This window comes from Brachyhypopomus gauderio, chromosome 5 (assembly GCF_052324685.1).
Source record: "Brachyhypopomus gauderio isolate BG-103 chromosome 5, BGAUD_0.2, whole genome shotgun sequence".
Classification (NCBI taxonomy): domain Eukaryota; kingdom Metazoa; phylum Chordata; class Actinopteri; order Gymnotiformes; family Hypopomidae; genus Brachyhypopomus; species Brachyhypopomus gauderio.
Genome location: NC_135215.1, coordinates 9,389,219 through 9,410,133, shown reverse-complemented (window position 1 = coordinate 9,410,133; position 20,915 = coordinate 9,389,219). Strand labels below are relative to the sequence as shown.

General features: G+C 41.7%; 1 protein-coding gene across 4 annotated transcripts in view; it reads left to right on the top strand.

The window, feature by feature from the left end:
• The window catches only part of LOC143514362 (glutamate receptor ionotropic, kainate 2-like), a 60,247-nt gene that overhangs the window by 12,095 nt on the left and 27,237 nt on the right, over positions 1–20,915 (top strand). For all 4 annotated transcript variants that reach the window (XM_077005434.1, XM_077005436.1, XM_077005435.1 and 1 more), the window contains exons 2-6: positions 1,189–1,356; positions 2,477–2,734; positions 8,894–9,075; positions 12,612–12,665; positions 13,867–14,040. In XM_077005434.1, the coding sequence (XP_076861549.1) occupies positions 1,189–1,356; positions 2,477–2,734; positions 8,894–9,075; positions 12,612–12,665; positions 13,867–14,040 (836 nt within the window). The remainder of the gene's footprint in view (positions 1–1,188; positions 1,357–2,476; positions 2,735–8,893; positions 9,076–12,611; positions 12,666–13,866; positions 14,041–20,915) is intronic.

Genomic DNA, 20,915 nt, shown 5'->3' with positions numbered 1-20,915 from the left:
ATACACAAACACTCACGCGCGCACACACACCCGCAAGCCTAAAATTGATTGCATATCCCTGACATCCTTAGATGTGGGTGAAGATCTGTGAAAGCCATAATAAATGAACAAATGATTAAAAACAAAGAAACAGACAGATCATCCCTTCACCTTATACTCCCCACCACACAGAGGGGAAAGAGCACGAACCCCAGGGGAGGAGTTAGAAACACGTGGGAAGGAAGGAGGTATCTGGTGATGAGAAGACATGCAACAGAATAAGGAAGAGATGGACAGAGACAGACATGGAGATAGAGAATTTGTTCCATTTCAGTTTTAAATTATACACTGCAATCATTAACAGCCTCACACATTTGGAACAGCACAAGCACATTAACACCTTTAATGTCAGCCTGAGGAAGCCATTAGCACCTTTAATGTCAGCCCGAGGAAGCCATTAGCACCTTTAATGTCAGCCTGAGGAAGCCATTTCATCAGTCTGAGCTGTCTTTTCTGAAGCACAGGAATTCATTTGCAAGAGTGAATTATCATGAATGGCAGTGTCCATAATGATTGGATTAGGAGAAAAACACTGATAGACATTAAGGTCACACCGTGAGAAACAGAAAGACGTGTTGATATAATAGTTCCAGAAGTAGATTTTTCAGAACTCACTGTTAAAGCACACACACACACATGAATGCATGCCTACACGCACGCACACACACACACACACACACACACACACACACACACACACTCACTGGCCACTGGCTAAAAGCTGTGAAAGCTCGTAATGCTGGTACTCTGCAAGTCCTGCTGATGTCTCTGATAGAAAGTAACAACAATGGGAAGCTCTGTGTTTATGTGTTATTAGAGTAATGCAGCTCTATGTTTATATGTTATTGGAGTAACACAGCTCTGTGTTTATGTGTTATTAGAGTAAAGGAGCTCTAAACACTAAACACTGATCACACACAGCACTGGACACTAAACACTGATCACACACAGCACAGGACACTACACATTGAACACACACAGCGCTGAGCACACAGTGCTGAATACCCACAACTCAATTGTCTCAATAGTGTGTGTGTATGTGTGTGTGTTTGTGTGTGTGTGTGTGTGTGTGTGTGTGTGTGTGTGTGTGTGTGTGTGTGTGTGTGTGTGTGTCTTATGTAGCCAATAACATTTGTGTTTCCTCCCCAGGAGGGATTTTTGAGTCCATTGAGAGTGGCCCGTCTGGTGCTGAGGAACTGGCCTTTAAGTTTGCACTGAACACTATCAACAGGAACAGAACCCTGCTGCCCAACACCACCCTTACCTATGACATCCAGAGGATCAACGTCTTTGACAGCTTTGAAGCGTCACGGAAAGGTATGGTGAGCAGGTGCTGGGTCAGTGGGTAGAGCTTCACAGCTGTGTTTTATCTATAGCACGTATAAATCTGACCTCACGCAGGCTGTGAAGGAGGGTTTTTTATTTGTATAGACATGCTGAATGTCCTACTTCATAATTCAAGCCATTTTAACACAGTGTTTTGGTCATTGTTCCCTTTTGCTTGGGAAGATGGAAACCATACAGTGAAAGTGAATTGGAGACTAATTTATTATTCTCAGGTACCTTTTCACTGTCATGGAACGTGAAACCTAAATCCCAGACAGCAGAGCCCCTGTGTGAGCCCATCTCCTCCAGCATCTCCCCCATCATCTCCCCCAGCATCTCCCACAGCACCACCCAGCATCTCCCCCAGCATCTCCCCAGCATCTCCCCCAGCATCACCCCAGAATCACCCCAGTATCACCCCAGCATCTCCCCCAGCATCTCCCCCAGCATCTCCCCCAGCATCTCCCCCATCATCTCCCCCAGCATCTCCCCCATCATCTCCCCCAGCATCTCCCCCAGCACCACCCAGCATCTCCCCCAGCATCTCCCCAGCATCTCCCCCAGCATCACCTTCAGTATCACCCCAGCATCTCCCCCAGCATCTCCCCCAGCATCACCCCAGTATCACCCCAGCATCTTCCCCAGCATCTCCCCCAGCATCACCCCCAGTATCACCCCAGTATCACCCCAGCATCTCCCCCAGCATCTCCCCCAGCATCACCCCAGTATCACCCCAGTATCACCCCAGCATCTTCCCCAGCATCTTCCCCAGCATCTCCCCCAGCATCACCCCCAGTATCACCCCAGTATCACCCCAGCATCTCCCCCAGCATCTCCCCCAGCATCTCCCCCATCATCTCCCCCATCATCTCCCCCAGCATCTTCCCCAGTATCTTCTCCAGCTCTTTAGTTTGTTCACTGTACCTGGTTTTATTAGCTGCTTTGTTTTATATGTCATAAGCTCCAGGTAAGAATGTTTCATGGAACTGACACCCCTTTCTGTTACACAACATAAGTCACACTTTTGTCATCTTTACCACAAAGCCGTCACTTATGATTAGACTGCCGGTCTCTTTTGTCATGACTAACAGCCTTTCCATCCAATCCCCAGCTTGTGAACAGCTGTCTTTAGGCATAGCGGCCATTTTTGGCCCCTCCCACAGCTCTTCGGCCAATGCGGTGCAGTCTATCTCCAACGCGCTGGGTGTGCCCCACATTCAGACCCGCTGGAAGCACCAGGTCTCGGACAACCGCGATTCGTACTTCGTCAGCCTATACCCAGACTTCTCCTCTCTGAGTCGGGCCATCCTGGACCTGGTTCACTTCTTCAGGTGGGAGACGGTCACTGTGGTGTACGATGACAGCACAGGTGAGCAAATGATCTAAGCAATGAAGCAATGATTATAATGACAAAAATGTGGGCAAATCTAATACAGTTCCAGCCTAACCGTGGTCTGTTATCATAAATGATTCTATTGCACTCAGATGTATTTTGTCTTTTATGGTTTATTGTGCATTGAGGGTGTTGGGCTCAGACAGGCATACTGATCTGTGTGAAAATTTGTCACTACACACCGAATACAGAAAAAACTATGTTCCTGTTTCTGTATTGCTAATGATTTCAAATGTTAGATGTTTTCTGTAAGGGTATCAGTGGAGTCTGAAGGGCTCTAGAGGTCAACACTTTCTGTTCACTTTCCCTCACCTGGAGAGTAGCAGGTACATTTGTGGTGTTTAGCAGACACTCTCATCCAGAATGGCTTACAAACCTGCTATAGTCGTCTTCTCAGAAAAGCAGCGTTAAAATCACATTATGATGATTAATGGCAGTTAATGACTTCCTGTTCATTTTTAATTACTCGTCTGCACCACAGGATGGTGGATGTTTTATGACAGTCGTTGCTCCCAGATCTGATTCTATGACCATTTCAGTTCAATCAGAGGGACGGGGACGTGTTCTGTGTTCTTCAGAAACAAGATAAGCAGTCTGAACAAAGAGCAGCATTTCCAGACAGCTCGCAGAACCCATGATTTATCATTGAAGTATCTGATGATCTGTAATGGGTGTCTCCTAAATCTGATTGTTCTGTCAGTCCTAACAGCATAATGTCATGTGAATCATGGATAAACTCAGGTTCACACTGAAATATGAATTAGAATTAAAGTACTTGAGATTGACAACTGTAACAGTAACTGATCCGCAACTGTTGATCATTTATCATATTTGCTAGCTTTACCAAATATCATTAAACTACAGTGCCACTTTCATACATATCCAGCTAAAAAAAATACAAACCCCAGTACAGAACGACCCTGGTAGTGGTGGTGTAACTTCTGCACATGGTTACAGTACCTCGATCAGCTAGGCTCGCAGTCAGAAACTCTTCCTCATCAACACTGGCATCTCAGAATGCCCCAGAACCATGCTTTCTTCTGAGTGTAATTAAAGACATACGTAATAATGGACCTTGTAAAAACAGCACCAAACCAACTGAATATGGACTCAAAAGCAGTACAGTCAGTACACGACTCGAATAGAACATTCAAAAGCAGTGAGAACCAGCCACACAGTGTGGACAGTCAGTCCGCCTGGCTGGGTTCAGCACTGAAACAAAGGCACTCGGAAAGTGAGAGGGAGCAGGAGAGAGAAAGAGACTTATTTATTTATTTATTTTGTAAATTCCTGCTTTTTCCTCCTCTAATGTAATACCGTTTTCTGGCCTTCTACACCACTGTGGTACCTATCCTGTGGCTGTACACTGAGATATGCACTCAAACCTCCATGTATTCTGTACACCTCCTCTGGGTGAAACAGTGATATAGTCTGTTCCCCAAAGTCATAATCAGAAATGCTTTAATGATCCCAGGGGCATGTGGCAGGTCATTTGCGTTGAGACCAGGGGAAAGGATTTACAGTTTTTGACGACTGCTAACATGCGTTTCCCAATACTTGACCTCACACAAATAGCCAAATAGTTAATATCGTGTTCAAAAGCGCAATGTCTTAACTAAATAACAACTCTGCATTTCACAAGGCAAACAAAGTTTTCTCTTTATACACCAACTTTGTTAAAACACAGCAAACCAGGTTCAGTATCCAATCATTCTTTCAAACACTATCACAGATTCTCTATTCGAGAAGAACATAGTCAATCACTGCACAACCACTGTAAAAAAACTAACATCTGATGGCAATACAGAAACACCATTACATGTAATATTTTACTCTCTCCCAGCAAACAACAGATATTTTAACATCTGTTGTTTTCTTAGTCAGTTAATTTTTACTGTAATCCGCTTCATTTGGACTTTTTTTCAAATGTGTGCATTTTTGGCAACATACTGTCTACACACAATGAGTGATATTTACTGTTAGGTACTATATGGAAAGTAGATTAGACAAAAAAGCAGTCAGTAACATTTTTGCAGTAAAGGTTATATGTTACTGTATTAGGGACATTACTGTAAATTGTAGCCTAACACAAAAAAATATGCAGTTTTTTACGACATGCGTTTGTCGAATCTATAGTCGCTTTTTCAAAACTCTAAACACAGTGAACACAACATCAGTCTTCAGGGGCTATACAATTACTACAATTCATGTTGTTTTTGCACAAAATGCAGTCATTTAACATGTTTCTATAATGCTTACATTTTCTATACACACAAGGTTACCCAATAAAATTCTGGATCATTTTTGTCTTATTTACAAATGCTTGCACACAGCATGTCAAAAATGAAAACCTAAGGTTCAAAACCTTAAATATTGTATAAAATGCTAAGTTCTGCAAGGCAGCTAATTGTATAGCCACCGAAGACTGATGTTGTTTTCACTGTGTTTAGAGTTTTGAAAATGTGACTACAGATTGGACAAACGCATGTTAGCAGTCGTAAAAAACGGTATTAAACACAAGCATTTGAAAAGAATAAAAGCATCACGAATGAACCTGGGAACCATGACTAGTGTTTGCCAGAGGGGTGACACATGTGGAGGTACCCCAGGGTTTATGTGTGGAGGTACCTCAGGGTTTATGTATGGGAGTACCCCAGGGTTTATGTGTGGAGGTACTCCAGGGTTTATGTGTGGAGGTAACCCAGGTTTTATGTGTGGGGGTACCTCAGGGTTTGGTTTATGTGTGGAGGTACCCCAGGGTTGATGTACTGTGCTGGTACCCCAGGGTTTATGTGTGGAGTTACCCCAGGGTTTATTTGTGGAGGTATCCCAGGGTTTGGTTTATGCGTGGGGTACCCCAGGGTTTATGTACTGTGGAGGTAACCCAGGGTTTATGTGTGGGGGTACCCCAGGGTTTATGTATGGGAGTACCCCAGGGTTTATGTGTGGAGGTACCCCAAGGTTTATGTACTGTGGAGGTAACTCAGGGTTTATGTGTGGAGGTACCCCAGGGTTTATGTGTGGATGTACCCCAGGGTTTGGTTTATGTGTGAAGGTACACCAGGGTTTATGTACTGTGGAGGTACCCCAGGGCTTTTGTATGGAGGTACCCTAGGGTTTATGTACTGTGGAGGTAACCCAGGGTTTATGTGTGGGGGTACCTCAGGGTTTGTTTATGTGTGGAGGTACCCCAGGGTTTATGTACTGTGGAGGTAACCCAGGGTTTATGTGTGGGGGTACCTCAGGGTTTGTTTATGTGTGGAGGTACCCCAGGGTTTATGTACTGTGGAGGTAACCCAAGGTTTATGTGTGGGGTGCTTCAGGGTTTGGTTTATGTGTGGAGCAGTGGCGATTGCTCTAAGACTGCAAGGGAAGCTCAGCTTCCCCTAAAATGTCAAAAATAAGTGATCAAACATATACTGTTGTGTGTACATGTCATTGACTAAATATGCGCTACAACGCACTCAACTTTTGTTCAGAATCAGCTTCTTATCATTGCTAACGACGCGGCTTTCCTCTCACTCATCCCCGCAGCTTCACGGTGCTTTAAACGGTGTGGACGCTGAGCGTATACAGAGTTCAATAGCGAAGCAAAGAGTGCAGCGAAACGAGACGAGCCATTGGATAAATGCTGGGCTTTGTCCCGCCCATCGGACGCTCAGCGTCTCTGGGGGTCTATGGGGCAGTGGGCTGGCCTCGGCTGGCCTCGGCTGGCCTCGGCTGGCCCGGACGCTCAGCTTCTGCATGATGATTGGATGATCTGTCTGAGGCTGAATCCCTTTTTGATTGACAGCGAAATGAGCGAATCAGCGATCTTTTGGAGTAAACCTCCGCGGGAGCATTTAATTTAATTTTTTTTTTTTTTCATTCTGTTCTGAGTTGAACCGGAGATTTTCCTAATCCTCTTAGTGGCATTTTCTTCGTTAAAAACGACTAGTGGTTTTTGTTGTAGCTGCTTGTGTTTGGAGACTGACTTCTATCACTCAAGCCGAAATTGAGCTTCCCCTCCTTGAAAGACCAGCATCCGCCACTGGTGTGGAGGTACCCTAGGGTTTGGTTTATGTGTGAAGGTACCTCAGAGTTTATGTACGGTGGAGGTACCCCAGGGTTTAAATGTCCTGAGGGAAAGTGAAATGAGGAAGGGCAATCAGTATTTGGGGCAAGAGAGAGGTGGCATGTGTGGTGTGTCGTGATATGGGTTCTGGATAGTGTGTGTGGTGATCTGGGTTCTGGACGGTTTGTGTGATGATCTGGGTTCTGGACTGTGTGTGGTGATCTGGGTTCTGGACAGTGTGTGTGTTGATCTGGGTTCTGGACGGTATGTATACCTAGCATACCTTTTGCATACCTAGAGCCCTCCGCGCCTCAAGTATGTCTCGTCTTGACCCTCCATCATCCAGGACACATGGGAGACAAGCATCCAGACTTTTCTCTGTCCTGGCTCCAAGGTGGTGGAATGAACTTCCCTTGTGTGTCCGAACATCGGAGTCACTTGCTGTCTTCAGACGCCGACTGAAGACCCACCTCTTTCAAGTGCACTTTGCATAATTATGCTTTGTCTATTGTACTTTATCGTCTCTTTCCTCAGGTATTGTGCATAATTGGGTTATAGGAATTGTTTACTGTCTTTTTCCTCAGGGGATGTGTATATTCAGGTATAATTGTTAGGTATCATTTGACTTTCGTCTAGTGGTTTTTCCAGCTTAGAGTACCTTGTGTTCAGGACTATCTATTCTACCTTGGAGATTCCAAGCAACTACATAGCACTTTTGTAAGTCGCTCTGGATAAGAGCGTCTGCTAAATGCCATAAATGTAATGTAAATGTAAATGTAGGGTGATCTGAGTTCTGGACTGTGTGAGGTGATCTGGGTTCTGGACTGGTGCAGGTGTGGGTGTGTCTGTTGCCACTGCCTTTTAGTGGGTGGCGTATCAACTGGGACGTGAAGAAATACAATTAAAATGCAGTGTTGGGAACATTATTTAAAAAAAGTAATTAGTTATAGTTACTCACTACTTGTTCAAAAAAGTAACAGAGTTAGTAACTGAATTACTCTATAATAAAAGTAACTCGTTACCAGGGAAAGTAACTATTTGCGTTACAGTAAAAAAAAAAGTTATATGCCAATGAATAAACATTAAAAAAAAAACAGTTCACAGTCAGTTAAAATGAGTAGATCAGAAAGGTGTTTAACAAAAGTAAACAGTTACACTATATAAAGTGCTCTTACATCTATCAAATTAAATTAAATTATCTCAATCTGAGACAACTGGTTTGTTCCCAACAGAAGTAAACTTAACAATAAAACCTCTATTCTTAATTAAATAAATCAAATACCCAGTCTGGTAGACATTCAGGAACTTGTATTTTCTTAAATAATGTTTATATCGCCACCTTGAAAATGCTAATTTTCCTTCAGCATGCTCCTGACTCGCCATTTCTGCCTCTTCTCCGTTTGTGTCCGTGTCGTGTCACTGGTGTGCTTCGGCATGCATTTAACAACACTGGCTCTGATTGGCTACCATAACGCTGCATTAGCCAATCGCTTACTGACTTGTTAAGTTAAACAGGTGTTACACCGAGAACTGTGACCTATCAAGATCTGTTACTCCTCACTAACCTGAGCATCTGTCCGCTCGCATTACTGGTAGTATGTCAATACATAGTAATGCACCACTTTTGATGACCAGTAACGTCAACGGCGTTGTAATTAATTATTTTATCCCGTTACTGACAAAATGACGCCGTTATTCGAAACACTGTTAAAATGTAAACAAATTCATAGAATTGTATGAATTATTTAATTAAATGTAACATTTGTAAGTTCAAGTTACATTGCATTTGTCACATCTAATATTAGTCATATAAAATATTGAGCTGCATGTCCATATGATGATGATGTTCTCTGACTGATGGCTGTTCTCCCTCCTGGTTTCTCTGATAGGATTTATTTGTGTTTTTAATGTCCTCTTTTTCAATTAGCATGCAGATATCTCATTAGAGAATGCCGCCTAATTTGCTTTTAGAACTGTTGAATTATTCTCAATAGGTCAGTGTGTCTACGATGGATAGTAACTGTTCTGGCTGTCCTTCTCCCTGCCCATCTCTCTCTCCCTCCCTCTCTCTCTCCCTGCAGGGCTGATTCGTCTCCAGGAGCTGATCAAAGCTCCCTCCAGATATAACATCCGTCTGAAAATCCGCCAGCTGCCTGCGGAAACGAAGGATGCCAAGCCGCTGCTTAAGGAGATGAAGAGGGCGAAGGAGTTCCACGTCATCTTCGACTGTGGTCATGAGATGGCAGCCTGGATACTCAAACAGGTCTGTCAACTTGCTCTCATTCTCTGCATTTCTCAACTCTCTTCTCTCTCTCTCTTTTCTATTTTCTCTCTCTTTCTGTCTCTTCTTACTCACTAACATTCTTTGCATTCCTCTCCATTCTTTCATTCTCTAAGTAAGAATCCAGTCCTTTTATCAAACTCTATGAATCTAAATGTTGTACTGTAGTGTTTTTCTAATTTATTTTAGTTTAGCATATGTTTTTTTTCTTAGTAAATCCTGCTCAATAATATCAAAAAGGTGAGATACTTTGCACCAAAGTTTGCTAATAAGCTAATTTCTACTTGCTATTTCTTGGATTACTTTAAGCATGTAACTAATGCAAAAACAAACACAATACATACAATAACAAAGGTCCTAATATAGGACCCTGTGGAACTCCAGTGGTACAAACTTTAGGTTAAACAATAAAGAGATAAAAAAAATGGTCCACACACATTGGGAATGACAAGGACTTTATCCTGTTTTGTGCATCAATAATTTAAATTGAGCTCACTTTACAAATTGTAGCTGACGATCCACAGTAATATATGCAGATCTAGAAACACCCAGTCAAACCACAATTTCCAGACTTGCCTTAAAAACTTAAAGGAAATAACAGCAGGATCAAGACTTCAGGATCAAGACATGATATTAACTGCTAAGCAACTCCTTCCTCTAAAGCCTCTAAACCGCAGCGAGATACTAAGTGGTCTGTAATTACTTCACCTATCACCTGGTTTATGAACAGATGTTGCTATTGCCAGCTATATTCCCTATAGGGAATATGTTCTCCAGAATGGACTTGTTTATAATAGATGTTACTGTGGAAGATGAAACATTTCTCTTTCTGCATTTTCTGAATTCCAGTGAGGGACAATGAGGGACTTTTGCTCACATTAATTCTGCTGACGTTTCAGACTCAGTTCAGTCCTGTCGTTGTTCACAATGTGGGGAAGATGCAAATCATCGTGAAAACCCTTTGGTGCATTGGAAAATGTCATATCGTCTTAGCCATATTTGCTCTTTATTCATTTACATTTATATTTATGGCATTTAGCAGACGCTCTGATCCAGAGCGACTTACAAAAGTGCTACATAGTTGCTTGAAATCTCCAAGGTAGTATAGATAGTCCTGAACACAAGGTACTCTAAGCTGTAAAAACCACTAGACGGAAGTCAAATGATACCTAACAATTATGCCAAGTCATTATTATACCTGAATATACACATCACCTTAGGAAAAGGACAGTAAGCAATTCCTATAACCCTATTATGCACAATACCTGAGAAAAAGACAGTAAGCAATACCTATAACAAACACCTGAGGAAAGAGACGATAAAGCACAGTAGACGAAAGCATAATTATGTAAAGTGCACTTGAAAGAGGTGGGTCTTCGGTCAGCGTCTGAAGACAGCAAGTGACTCCGATGTTCGGACACACAAGGGAAGTTCATTCCACCACCTTGGAGCCAGGACAGAAAAAAGTCTGGTTGCTTGTCTCCCATGTGTCCTGGATGATGGAGGGTCAAGACGAGACATACTTGAGGCACGGAGGGCTCTAGGTGTGCTTCTTGGTTTTACCATGGCCATCAAGTAAGGAGGAGCTGGACCATTCTTTGCTTTGTAGGCCAGCACCAGGGTTTTATATTTGATGTGGGCAGCTACCGGAAGCCAGTGGAGGGAGCACAGCAAGGGAGTGACATGGCTGAACTTGGGAAGGTTGAAGACCAACCGAGCTGCAGCGTTCTGGATCAGTTGCAGAGGTTTGATGGCATGCATAGGAAGACCAGCCAGTAGGGAGTTGCAGTAGTCCAGTCTTGAGATGACAAGGGACTGGACAAGGACCTGAGTGGCCTCCCTAGAGAAAAATGGCCAAATCCTTCGAATGTTGTGAAGGGCGAATCTGCGTGAGCATGTTGTGTTAGCAACGTGGGCCGTGAAGGAGAGTTGATTGTCGACAACTACACCAAGGCTACGCGCTTCCATGGATGGAGTGATCACGGTGTTCTCGAATGGGATAGAAAGATCACGATGAGGACTGGCTCTTCCAGGGATGTACAGCATCTCCCTCTTGCTTGGGTTAAGCTTTAGGTGGTGAGCTGCCATCCATTTGTTCCCCATTTGATAGTCCATGCTTTTCCATAAACAGTTTAATTTTTACATCTTTAATTATTAAATTATTAAAGATTATTAAATATTTGCCTGCTTAGGTATTCCTAATACTCTTAAAAATGCAATAAGTAACCAGATCCATCCTCCATATTGTGTCCCTGATGTATTTTACTTATTGAAATATAATCAATATTATCAATATCTTATCAATATCACTCAAGGTCTGTGCAGGCCTATATGATTGTGTATGATGACAGGGACCATTACACAATTTAAATTAAATTAATTTTGTTATTTAGTTATTATGGCAACATTCTGTTACTCTTTCTACACAATATTAGAGCGACATCTTTTACAATTTTATCACATAAAAAAATGTAATTGGCATTTATTTGGGGTGAAACTGCCACTGAGAGCAAGAAAAAGCCCCACACATGTAAAGAAAAGTGTCAGTAAAGTCATCAGCCTCCAAAAAGCAGGAGTTTCTGAAAAAAGGTTGCTCATTGCTGCAGGCAGCTACAAATGGCTCGTAGACAATGACCTTAAAAGTATAAAGAAACATATTCTGTCTGTTTAATAGAAATGCCCTAGACTTACTAAATGATGCTTCGCTATACAGACAATAGCAGAGCCTAATCCACCATAGACTTCATTAAATGGAGAAAATGTGGCAATTTGTCTCCAAAAGAAGAACTCTTGGTAAAAGAACACTGCCATAAGCCCCTCCACACAAAGAACACCTGAGAGTGTGTGCAGAAGCCAGTGGACAGATGGTGTTTCAGGGTACTTATTGAATCCAAGGCTAATGAGACCAAAGCCTTTCACTCTTCCACTGCTTTGCTTTAATTTGGCCCCTTTCTAATGTGCACCTGCTTGGTAAGACAGCTAACAGAAACCCTGCAATGCCAAGACAATCTGTTGCACCAGGAGTGCTTAGGAAAGCATACATTTTGTAGTTGAACCATTATCTCTTGTAAATGTCATGTTTTTGACTTTACTTTCTCAATTCCTTTGAAGGTGCTAAGCTATTTCCTGCACCATTTCCTAGTCAACTTTTAGAAATCTATTAACACAGTATCATCAGGAGAGCAGAATCCCAAAATATAACCCTAATTAAATCAGATGGTTTGCCCAGGAGCACAGAATGGAGAGGAATTAGAGATGGCGTGATTAAGCACAGTCACACTAATAAGACCTCGTTGTCTGGGCGAAGCAGACGGAGATCTTTAATCAGGCATCCGCACCGTGCTCTTAACACTGTCTTTGTCTAAGTGCAGTCACCACACCTGTATGGTACAGGCTCACTGCTGGGAGATGAACCAACGGTATGCACCAACTGTAATACTAATCATCTTATTTTGTTTTTAGGATGCTTTTCCTAAACATGTGTGCAGAGAGTCATTTTGTTTTATTTTGTTCTATAGGCTCTATCTATGGGGATGATGACAGAGTACTACCACTACATCTTCACAACACTAGTAAGACACACATTGCCTGCGCGCACGCACACACACACACACACACACACACACACACACACACACACACACACACACACACAGCACACACACACACACACTTTTATTATCAATATATTTTCCAGTATTTTGCACCTCTGTCCTTGTACCCATGAATCAATCCACATTTTTGATCTAACCCACCTGAATTCCTGATGCTGCATACCTGGTACACAGATGCTGGGGCCTGTACTGTGAAACCCTGTACTAATATTCACACACATATTCACATTCAAACATTCTGCAGAGTTTAAGACATAGACTGCTGAACTGATCTGAGGATGGCCCAGTTTCATAAGCACACTGCAGAACAGTCAAGCTTGGTCTTGCAGAAAATAGTTTGGATTCAGAGTGACTGATATTCTCTCGGTTTGCTCCATCTGCGATTACAGAGTAGGGCAGACTGAAGAGATGAAGAGTGTTCTTTGGAGATGGAGTTGTTGTACAAGCTCAGATCAACTCCTGCAGAACCTCTCTGCAGATTCAGTAGGAGTTCTGAATTAGGAACAGCTCTTTTGTTAATCTGTCAGAGGCAAAATCAATCACTGCTCACCACTGTTGCTTTGATACATACAACCACTGATTATGGTTCAAACCTTTCACTACACAGTAGAAATAAACACATCATCAAACCCTTTAGTATACTGCATGCTTGCATATAACAGCAACAGACTATTGGCAATCTCATCATTCCATGATGGCTGTGAGTGGTTTCGTCTCTTGGAGTTGTGCTGCAGGACTGGGTCTCCTGCAGCTGGGTCTCCTGCTTGCTTTCTCTCTGGAAGAGCACTGTGAATTGACACAACCTTGAATGATGCAGCTAGCTGTCTCAGGCTCCCAGAGGACATACACACACACACTTACCTACACACACATACACCTGAACTCAGAGTAAGCATCTTAGAAAGGTGTGTGCAGTTTATGACCTTTTACAAGAAATGACACTATAAGAGGAGGTGGTTAATAAATGAAGTCTAAAAAAAGGCTAGCATGCTGAGACCAGGGGAGTCATGGACATTAATATGCAGCGTTTTGCATTATGATTAACATGTTCTATTTTTGCATTGGTAATACATAACATGACTCTTACTCCAGAAGCTTGATGTTAAAATTGCTACATTTTAGAGTGTGATGGCTTCTTTCTGACCTTCTGTCATCTCAGGACCTGTTTGCATTGGACATGGAGTCATATCGGTACAGTGGGGTGAATATGACAGGCTTTCGTATCCTGAACACAGAGAGTCCCCTGGTGTCTTCTGTCGTGGAGAAGTGGTCCATGGAGAGGCTCCAGGCCCCCCCCAAGCCTGACTCTGGACTGCTGGATGGATTCATGACGGTGAGGTGCAGGGAACATAAATATTGTATATGTACGGCACTGCTTTATATTATAGCTTTACATTACTGTCTGATCAATAACACATAATACTGTCGTGTATCTATCAAGGACCACTGGTGTGAAGTAAAAAGACAGGGCACTTCATAAATACTGTAAATAGGAGTCATGCAATGGAGAGCCTGTTTCTGACAGTGTGAAAGCACACACACACACACACACACACACACACACACACACACACACACACACACACACACACACACACACAGGACCACCAGCTTATACATGCACGAATTGGCTGCATGTGCACACACAACACACACCACACAGTCTCCACAGGCACCTGATCGGGAAGCCAAAGTCTCCACATGGTGTTAGGAGTAATGACCATTTATCCAGCCAGGCTACTGCGCTCTCAGGCTGTAGAAAGGGGCTCCCTGCCAAAACTATGAGGGCCTGTCAGGTGAAAGAGAGAGAAAGAAAGAGAAAGGGAGAGAGAGAGAGAGAGAGAGAGAGAGAGAGAGAGAGAGAGAGAGGACTGACAAAGAGAAGGAGAGAAAAAGAGTGAGAAAAAAGAGAAACCTGGATACAAATGAAAGCTATTCAGGGCTACATCCCAAGGAGACTGTGATAAGGTGATTTTAAAGTGAAGTTGGTGATGGGAGGTGGTGGGCCAGAAATGCCAGTTCAAGGTCTTTTTTTTCCTCATTCAGTTAGTGTGATTTCCCAACTTAGTTCCAGGAGCTACAAACAGTTTTCCATGAGTACAGTAGTGTCCTTAACTCAGAGAGAAAGCTTTCAAAGGGTTATGTTCTTAACTGTCTCACTATGTCCTCTGCAGTCTCACAATGCTCTCTGCAGTCTCACGGTGCTCTCTGCTGTCTCACAATGCTCTCTGCAGTGTCATGATGCTCTCTGCTGTCTCACAATGCTCCCTCCAGTCTCACAATGCTCTCTGTTGTCTCACAATGCTCTCTACTGTCTGACGATGCTCTCTGCTGTCTCACGATGGTCCTTCCAGTCTCATGATGCTCTCTGCTGTCTCACGATGATCCCTCTAGTCTCACAATGCTCTCTGCTGTCTCACTCAGCCCATCCACTTGCTCTTTGATCCTCTGCTTGTTGTGTTGCTTGCTTTCTTTCTGCCTTAGTTTTTTTTTGCAGTGGCTTCTTGTTTAACTTGATTTCCTGCTCTTTCTGATGCATCATCTTGTGCAGAGTTCAGTTCAGGCTTTTACTGAAAGAGTTTATCTCACAGGATATGAAATGAAAGATGATGTCCATTTTCATATAGAAACTGGATCACTCACAGCAAAGTAATATACAAATAGTAATCTTTAGATTGATAGCAGTTTGATTTCCAGTGCAACTGCATTTGGTTGAACATCAGCCGGACAGACATGAGGAGATGCTGAGAGCTGTCTGTGTGGTGCAGCACTGTGTGCACGCCAAGCTGGCAGCAAAACCAAAGTAACAGATCCTAGCTATTATTATTTTGCTGAAGTAAGAAAGCTTGTTAGGCGCTACTGATTTCAGCTAGCTCGTTAACTGCTGCGCGTCTATATCTGCTGAGCTGCTAATCTGCACTTTTGGCCGTGGTGCGTGGCCACAGGGTGCAGACCATGACGGGTATGAGGGATGGCCTCACTCAGCAGAGTGAAAGAATCTCATTTTTCCTGCTGTCCAAACCTCTCTGGTCTGCGGGATGAATATTAATCCTGTGTGTTATCATAAGCATTATTAGGTCAGAAGTGCAACTACACTCGCCATTTGTCGACGGTAGGTATCTCTCTCCAGCTTTTGAAATGTTTTGCCAGGCTTGGCATGTGACATATTTGAGTGCTTATCACAGCATGCTTGCGCTGTTGCATGGAGCCTGTTACCGTCATGGTTAAGTGAGCAGGTGTCACAGTAAAATGACCAGATCTTTTTTGACCAGATCTTGTCGTGCTGAGGCGCGCATTTGTAGACTTGTTTTCAGAATCCTATATGCACAATCATTTTAAAAGTTTACAAATAAATATTTGTGATATGGATATAAATTTTTGTGCTACCAAATTTGGACCCAACTTGTTTTTAAGGCACTTTGGCTTGCAAACTTGATTTTATTTCCAGTAGGTGCAAACAGGATTTAGCTTCAGTAGGTGCAAACAGGATTTAGCTTCAGTAGGTGCAAACTGGATTTATCTTCAGTATGTCCAAGATGGAATTATCTTCAATAGATGCAAACTGGATTTAGCATCAGTATGTCCAAACTGGATTTAGCTTCAGCAGGTGCAATCAGGATTTTATTTTCAGCAGGCGTGTTTCTGCACCTACGCTGGCGTCGCTCCGGCTCAATGGTCAAAGCCCAGTTGGGGAGAGCAGATGGGCATGATCACAAACAAAAACAAAACAAACAAAAACACGGCATAACACGCCTGCATACGGCTGGGCGTGTGAGTGTGGAGCTGATGGGATGTTTCCACTAAATGTTACAGTTTTTGACGACTGCTAACATGCGTTTCCCAATACTTGTGATACATTGTCAAAACTCATCATTCTTTCAAACACTATCACAGATTCTCTATTCGAGATGAATATAGTCAACCACTGTAAAAAAACTAACATTTGATGGCAGTACAGAAACACCATTACATGTAATATTTTACTCTCTCCCAGCAAACAACAGATATTTTACAGTAACATCTGTTGTTTTCTTAGTGAGTTCATTTTTACTGTAATCCGCTTCATTTAGACTTTTTTTTTCAAATGTGTGCATTTTTGGCAACATACTGTCTACACCATGAGTGATATTTACTGTTAGGTACTATATGGAATGTAGATTAGACAAAAAAGGAGTCAGTAACATTTTTGCAGGAAAGGGTATATTTTACTGTATTAGGGACAAAAAAATAAAAACAAAAAAATGACCGTATATAATTACCGTAATTGTAAACATAATTAGCCATGGTCCCATATGTGTAAAAATACACATATACAAAAAAAGCCACACAAGGGGGGAAAAACACAATACAAAACTGAACAGTCTTGTTATGTGTAATGTAAGTGGTCTTCAGCAGTTGGCCACATGTTTTCATCTTCATTACATCTGATGTTGGCCCTTGCCATGCACCTGAGATAGAAAAGCTTGGTATGCCTTATTCACCCCGGCAGTCTTCAGCTGAAATGTCTCTGCAGCCGGGATCCATTGCATGCAGCAGGGACATTTGGTCATGGGGCCGATGATACACCTTCAACCTCCAGACTGAAAAAAGTTCCTTAGTGGTGTTGAGGAAAGGCGAGATGGGCAGGAGGAAAAGGGACATCACTCTTGGGTGGTCTATAAACCAGTTTGTGATGACATGAGAATGACAAAATGCAACATTGTCCCATGTTTCCTCCAAACTGTTCCATTTCTGCTTCTGGAACCAGTTGTTGGTAGAGTTCATTCAAAAACAAAAGAAGGAGGTCACTGTTATAGGGACCAATCTGGCATTTGTGAAGGACCAAACCAGCACTTGAGATTGCAGGACAAATTGTTATATTTGCTCCTCTCTGACCCGGTACATTACTGTACTTCATTTTATTTAATTGATCTATATGTGCAAAAAATATGTATTACAGTAATAGCTTTTCAGCTGCATTTGTTTTTGCAGAACTTTGCATTTACAGTATTTAAGGTTTTGAACCTTAGGTTTTCATTTTTGACATGCTGTGTGCAAGCAATTGTAAATAAGGCAAAAATGATCCAGAATTTTGTTATTGGATAACCTTGTGTGTATAGAAAATTTAAGCATTATAAAAACATGTAAAGTGACTGTATGGTGTGATTTTTGTTTCAATAGTTCCACAAAAGCAAAAGTAAATCCAAGAGCAGAAAGTATATGTTATGAATGCAAAACAGAAAAAAATATATCAAAAGTATATATTTTTTATATAATTGGTTATTTGAAACTTATTTTCATTTGCATTTTGACAAGTTTTTGGTTCCATTGTTTTTGTTTTTTTGGATTTTCCCAGTAAGGTCTTTTGCTTCTGGAATCTCTCTTTGCTTCTGCTTCATTTTTTGCTTCTGACTTTAGGAACACATTTCACGTGTGGGAGGGTCTTAGATGAAGGCGTTCCTCTGCAATCTCCATTGGTCACTGATTCCGGACTGACACAGAGCTCTGAGACCGCCTCTGGGACCAAGCCACGCCCACCCCACCAGCTTCCCAGCGTTTTCAAACATGGCGGAACACGGGGGTTCTGTTTCACAGTAGCATGTAAACTGAGTTTTACCATTAAAGTTTATACAAAGGTTTTAGTTAATTGCTAAATGGTCTGTAGATATTGCAAATGTACACTGTATAATAACTACATTAAGCATGGCGGTTAATATTTAGCACACTTCACCAGCGCGAGCTTTTTAAAATTTTAGTGAACTGGATGCAGGCATGAAAATCTGTCATCTTGCGGCGAAATTCTCCGTTTTGAAGTTTACATATTTTGCGGTAAAACAAACTCTTATGAAAAATAATAATAATAATAATAATAATAATCTTTATTTGTATAGCACCTTTCATACATACATGTAACTCAAAGTGCTTTACAGTATAAATAAAAGAAACATTAAAAGGAGATAAGACAAAGACAAAAAGACAGAAGAAAATTTTAAAAGAAATTAAAGATAAAAATATTAAAATAACATAAGTTAAAAGTGAAGTAAGTAAGATAATAAAAAGTAAAGTAAATAAGATAAGAAACTATCTTAAGAGTTTTAACTAAAAGCGGATCTAAACAGGAATGTTTTGAGACTGCTCTTAAAACTATGCAGGGATGAAATGCCTCTGAGCTCTTCAGGAAGAGAATTCCAGAGCTTTGGGCCATAGTGGCTAAAAGCACCCTCGCCAATCTTTAATCGGCTTTTAGGAATCACCAGTAGATTACTGTTTGAAGACCTGAGAGACCTGACTGGAACATATCTAACCATCATTTCACTTAGGTAAAGAGGGGCAAGACCATGAAGACATTTAAAAACCATGACTAGAACCTTAAAATCTATTCTAAAGCTGACAGGTAACCAGTGCAGTGAGTGGAGTGCAGGTGTAATATGATCTCTCTTTCTCCTGCGGGTCAGAACCCTTGCAGCCGCGTTCTGAACTCGCTGTAGGTGCGAAATAGAGCTCTTTGGAAGAGCAGATAGAACAGCGTTACAATAATCTAGCCTTGATGTGATAAATGCATGGACAAGTTTTTCACTGTCAGCAGGAGAGAGCATATCTCGGACCTTAGTGATGTTTCGAAGATGAAAGTAAGCTGTCTTGCATGTAGTCATGATGTGTGATTTGAAGCTGAGCTCATTATCAAAGGTGACGCCCAGGTTCTTAACACATTGTCTGGCTTTCAGATTCATTTGATTTAAATAAGTCTGGACATCATTCCTTTGTGAATCACTGCCTAGAACAAGAACCTCTGTCTTCTGTTTATTTAACTGCAGAAAATTGTCAGACATCCATGTCTGTATATCATCTATGCAGTCAAACAGTGAGCAAATTGATTTTAGGGCTTTAGGTTCTAGCGAAATATAAAGTTGAGTGTCATCTGCATATTGATGATAACTAATACCATGTTTATTAATGATGTGTGGTAATGGAAGCATATATAGGTTGAATAGTAACGGCCCAAGGATTGATCCTTGGGGGACACCACAAGTTATTTTTTGACGTGTGGAGGAAGAGGTACCTAATGCTACATAGTAATCACGCCCAGTTAGGTACGATCTAAACCAGTCTAAGACTAAGCCACTAAGGCCTACCCAGCTCTGTAGTCGATCAAGAAGTATTTCATGATCAACGGTGTCAAAAGCGGCGCTTAAATCTAGCAGAAAAAGGACTGAGAGTTTGCCTGCATCCTTATTCAATCTCAAGTCATTTACTACCTTAACTAGGGCTGTTTCAGTGCTGTGGAGAGCTCTGAAACCAGATTGAAAAGTGTCATTTATTTGATTTACTTTGACATAGTCATTCAACTGGATTGACACTACTTTTTCAATGATTTTGCTAAGAAAGGAAAGGTTAGATATAGGTCGATAATTATTAAGAATTGTGGGATCAAGATTTCTATTCTTTAATAGTGGTTTAACCATTGCAGTTTTAAAAATTTTAGGGAATTCACCCAATTGCAGAGACTGATTAACAACCGTTAGAACTTCATTTGCTAATGAGCTCAGAACCTGCTTGAAAAAGCTTGTTGGTAAAGGGTCCAGTTCACAAGTAGAGGATTTTAGTGATGAAATCACATCAAGTAGTGTTACCATGTCAACATGTCAACTTCTTGGAAATAAGACATATTAAAGTTAGGCTGAGTAACTGATATAAGGGTTGATGGTCTATTAGTGCTTGTTGCTATGTTCTGCCTTATACTAGTAATCTTGTCCCTAAAAAATATAGCAAACTCCTCACATTTTTCAACTGAAACAGTCTCAGGGAAGCCACAGGAGGTGGGGTTTACTAGCTGATCTATGCTTCTGAACAAGACAGCTGAGTTATTATTGGATGAATTGATTAAGGTAGAGAAATAGTTTTTCCTTGCTGATTTCACTTCACTGTTGTAATTCTGCAATGTTGTTTTATAAATATCAAAATGTACTTGCAATTTTGACTTTCGCCAACGTCTCTCAGCCTGCCTACAATCTTGCCTAAATTTTACAATAGATGGAGTGTTTCTCCAGGGCATCTTAATTTTACCAGAGATTATTTTAGTTACCTTTGGTGCCACAGCATCAATACAGTTCCTAACTCTGTGTGTGAATGTTTCAACTAGCTCATTCCCATTTTCTGAGAGGGGAGGGAGGGACTGTATCATGTCTGTGAAGGCCACGGCACTGCCAGTACTGAGATAACGCTTGGTTA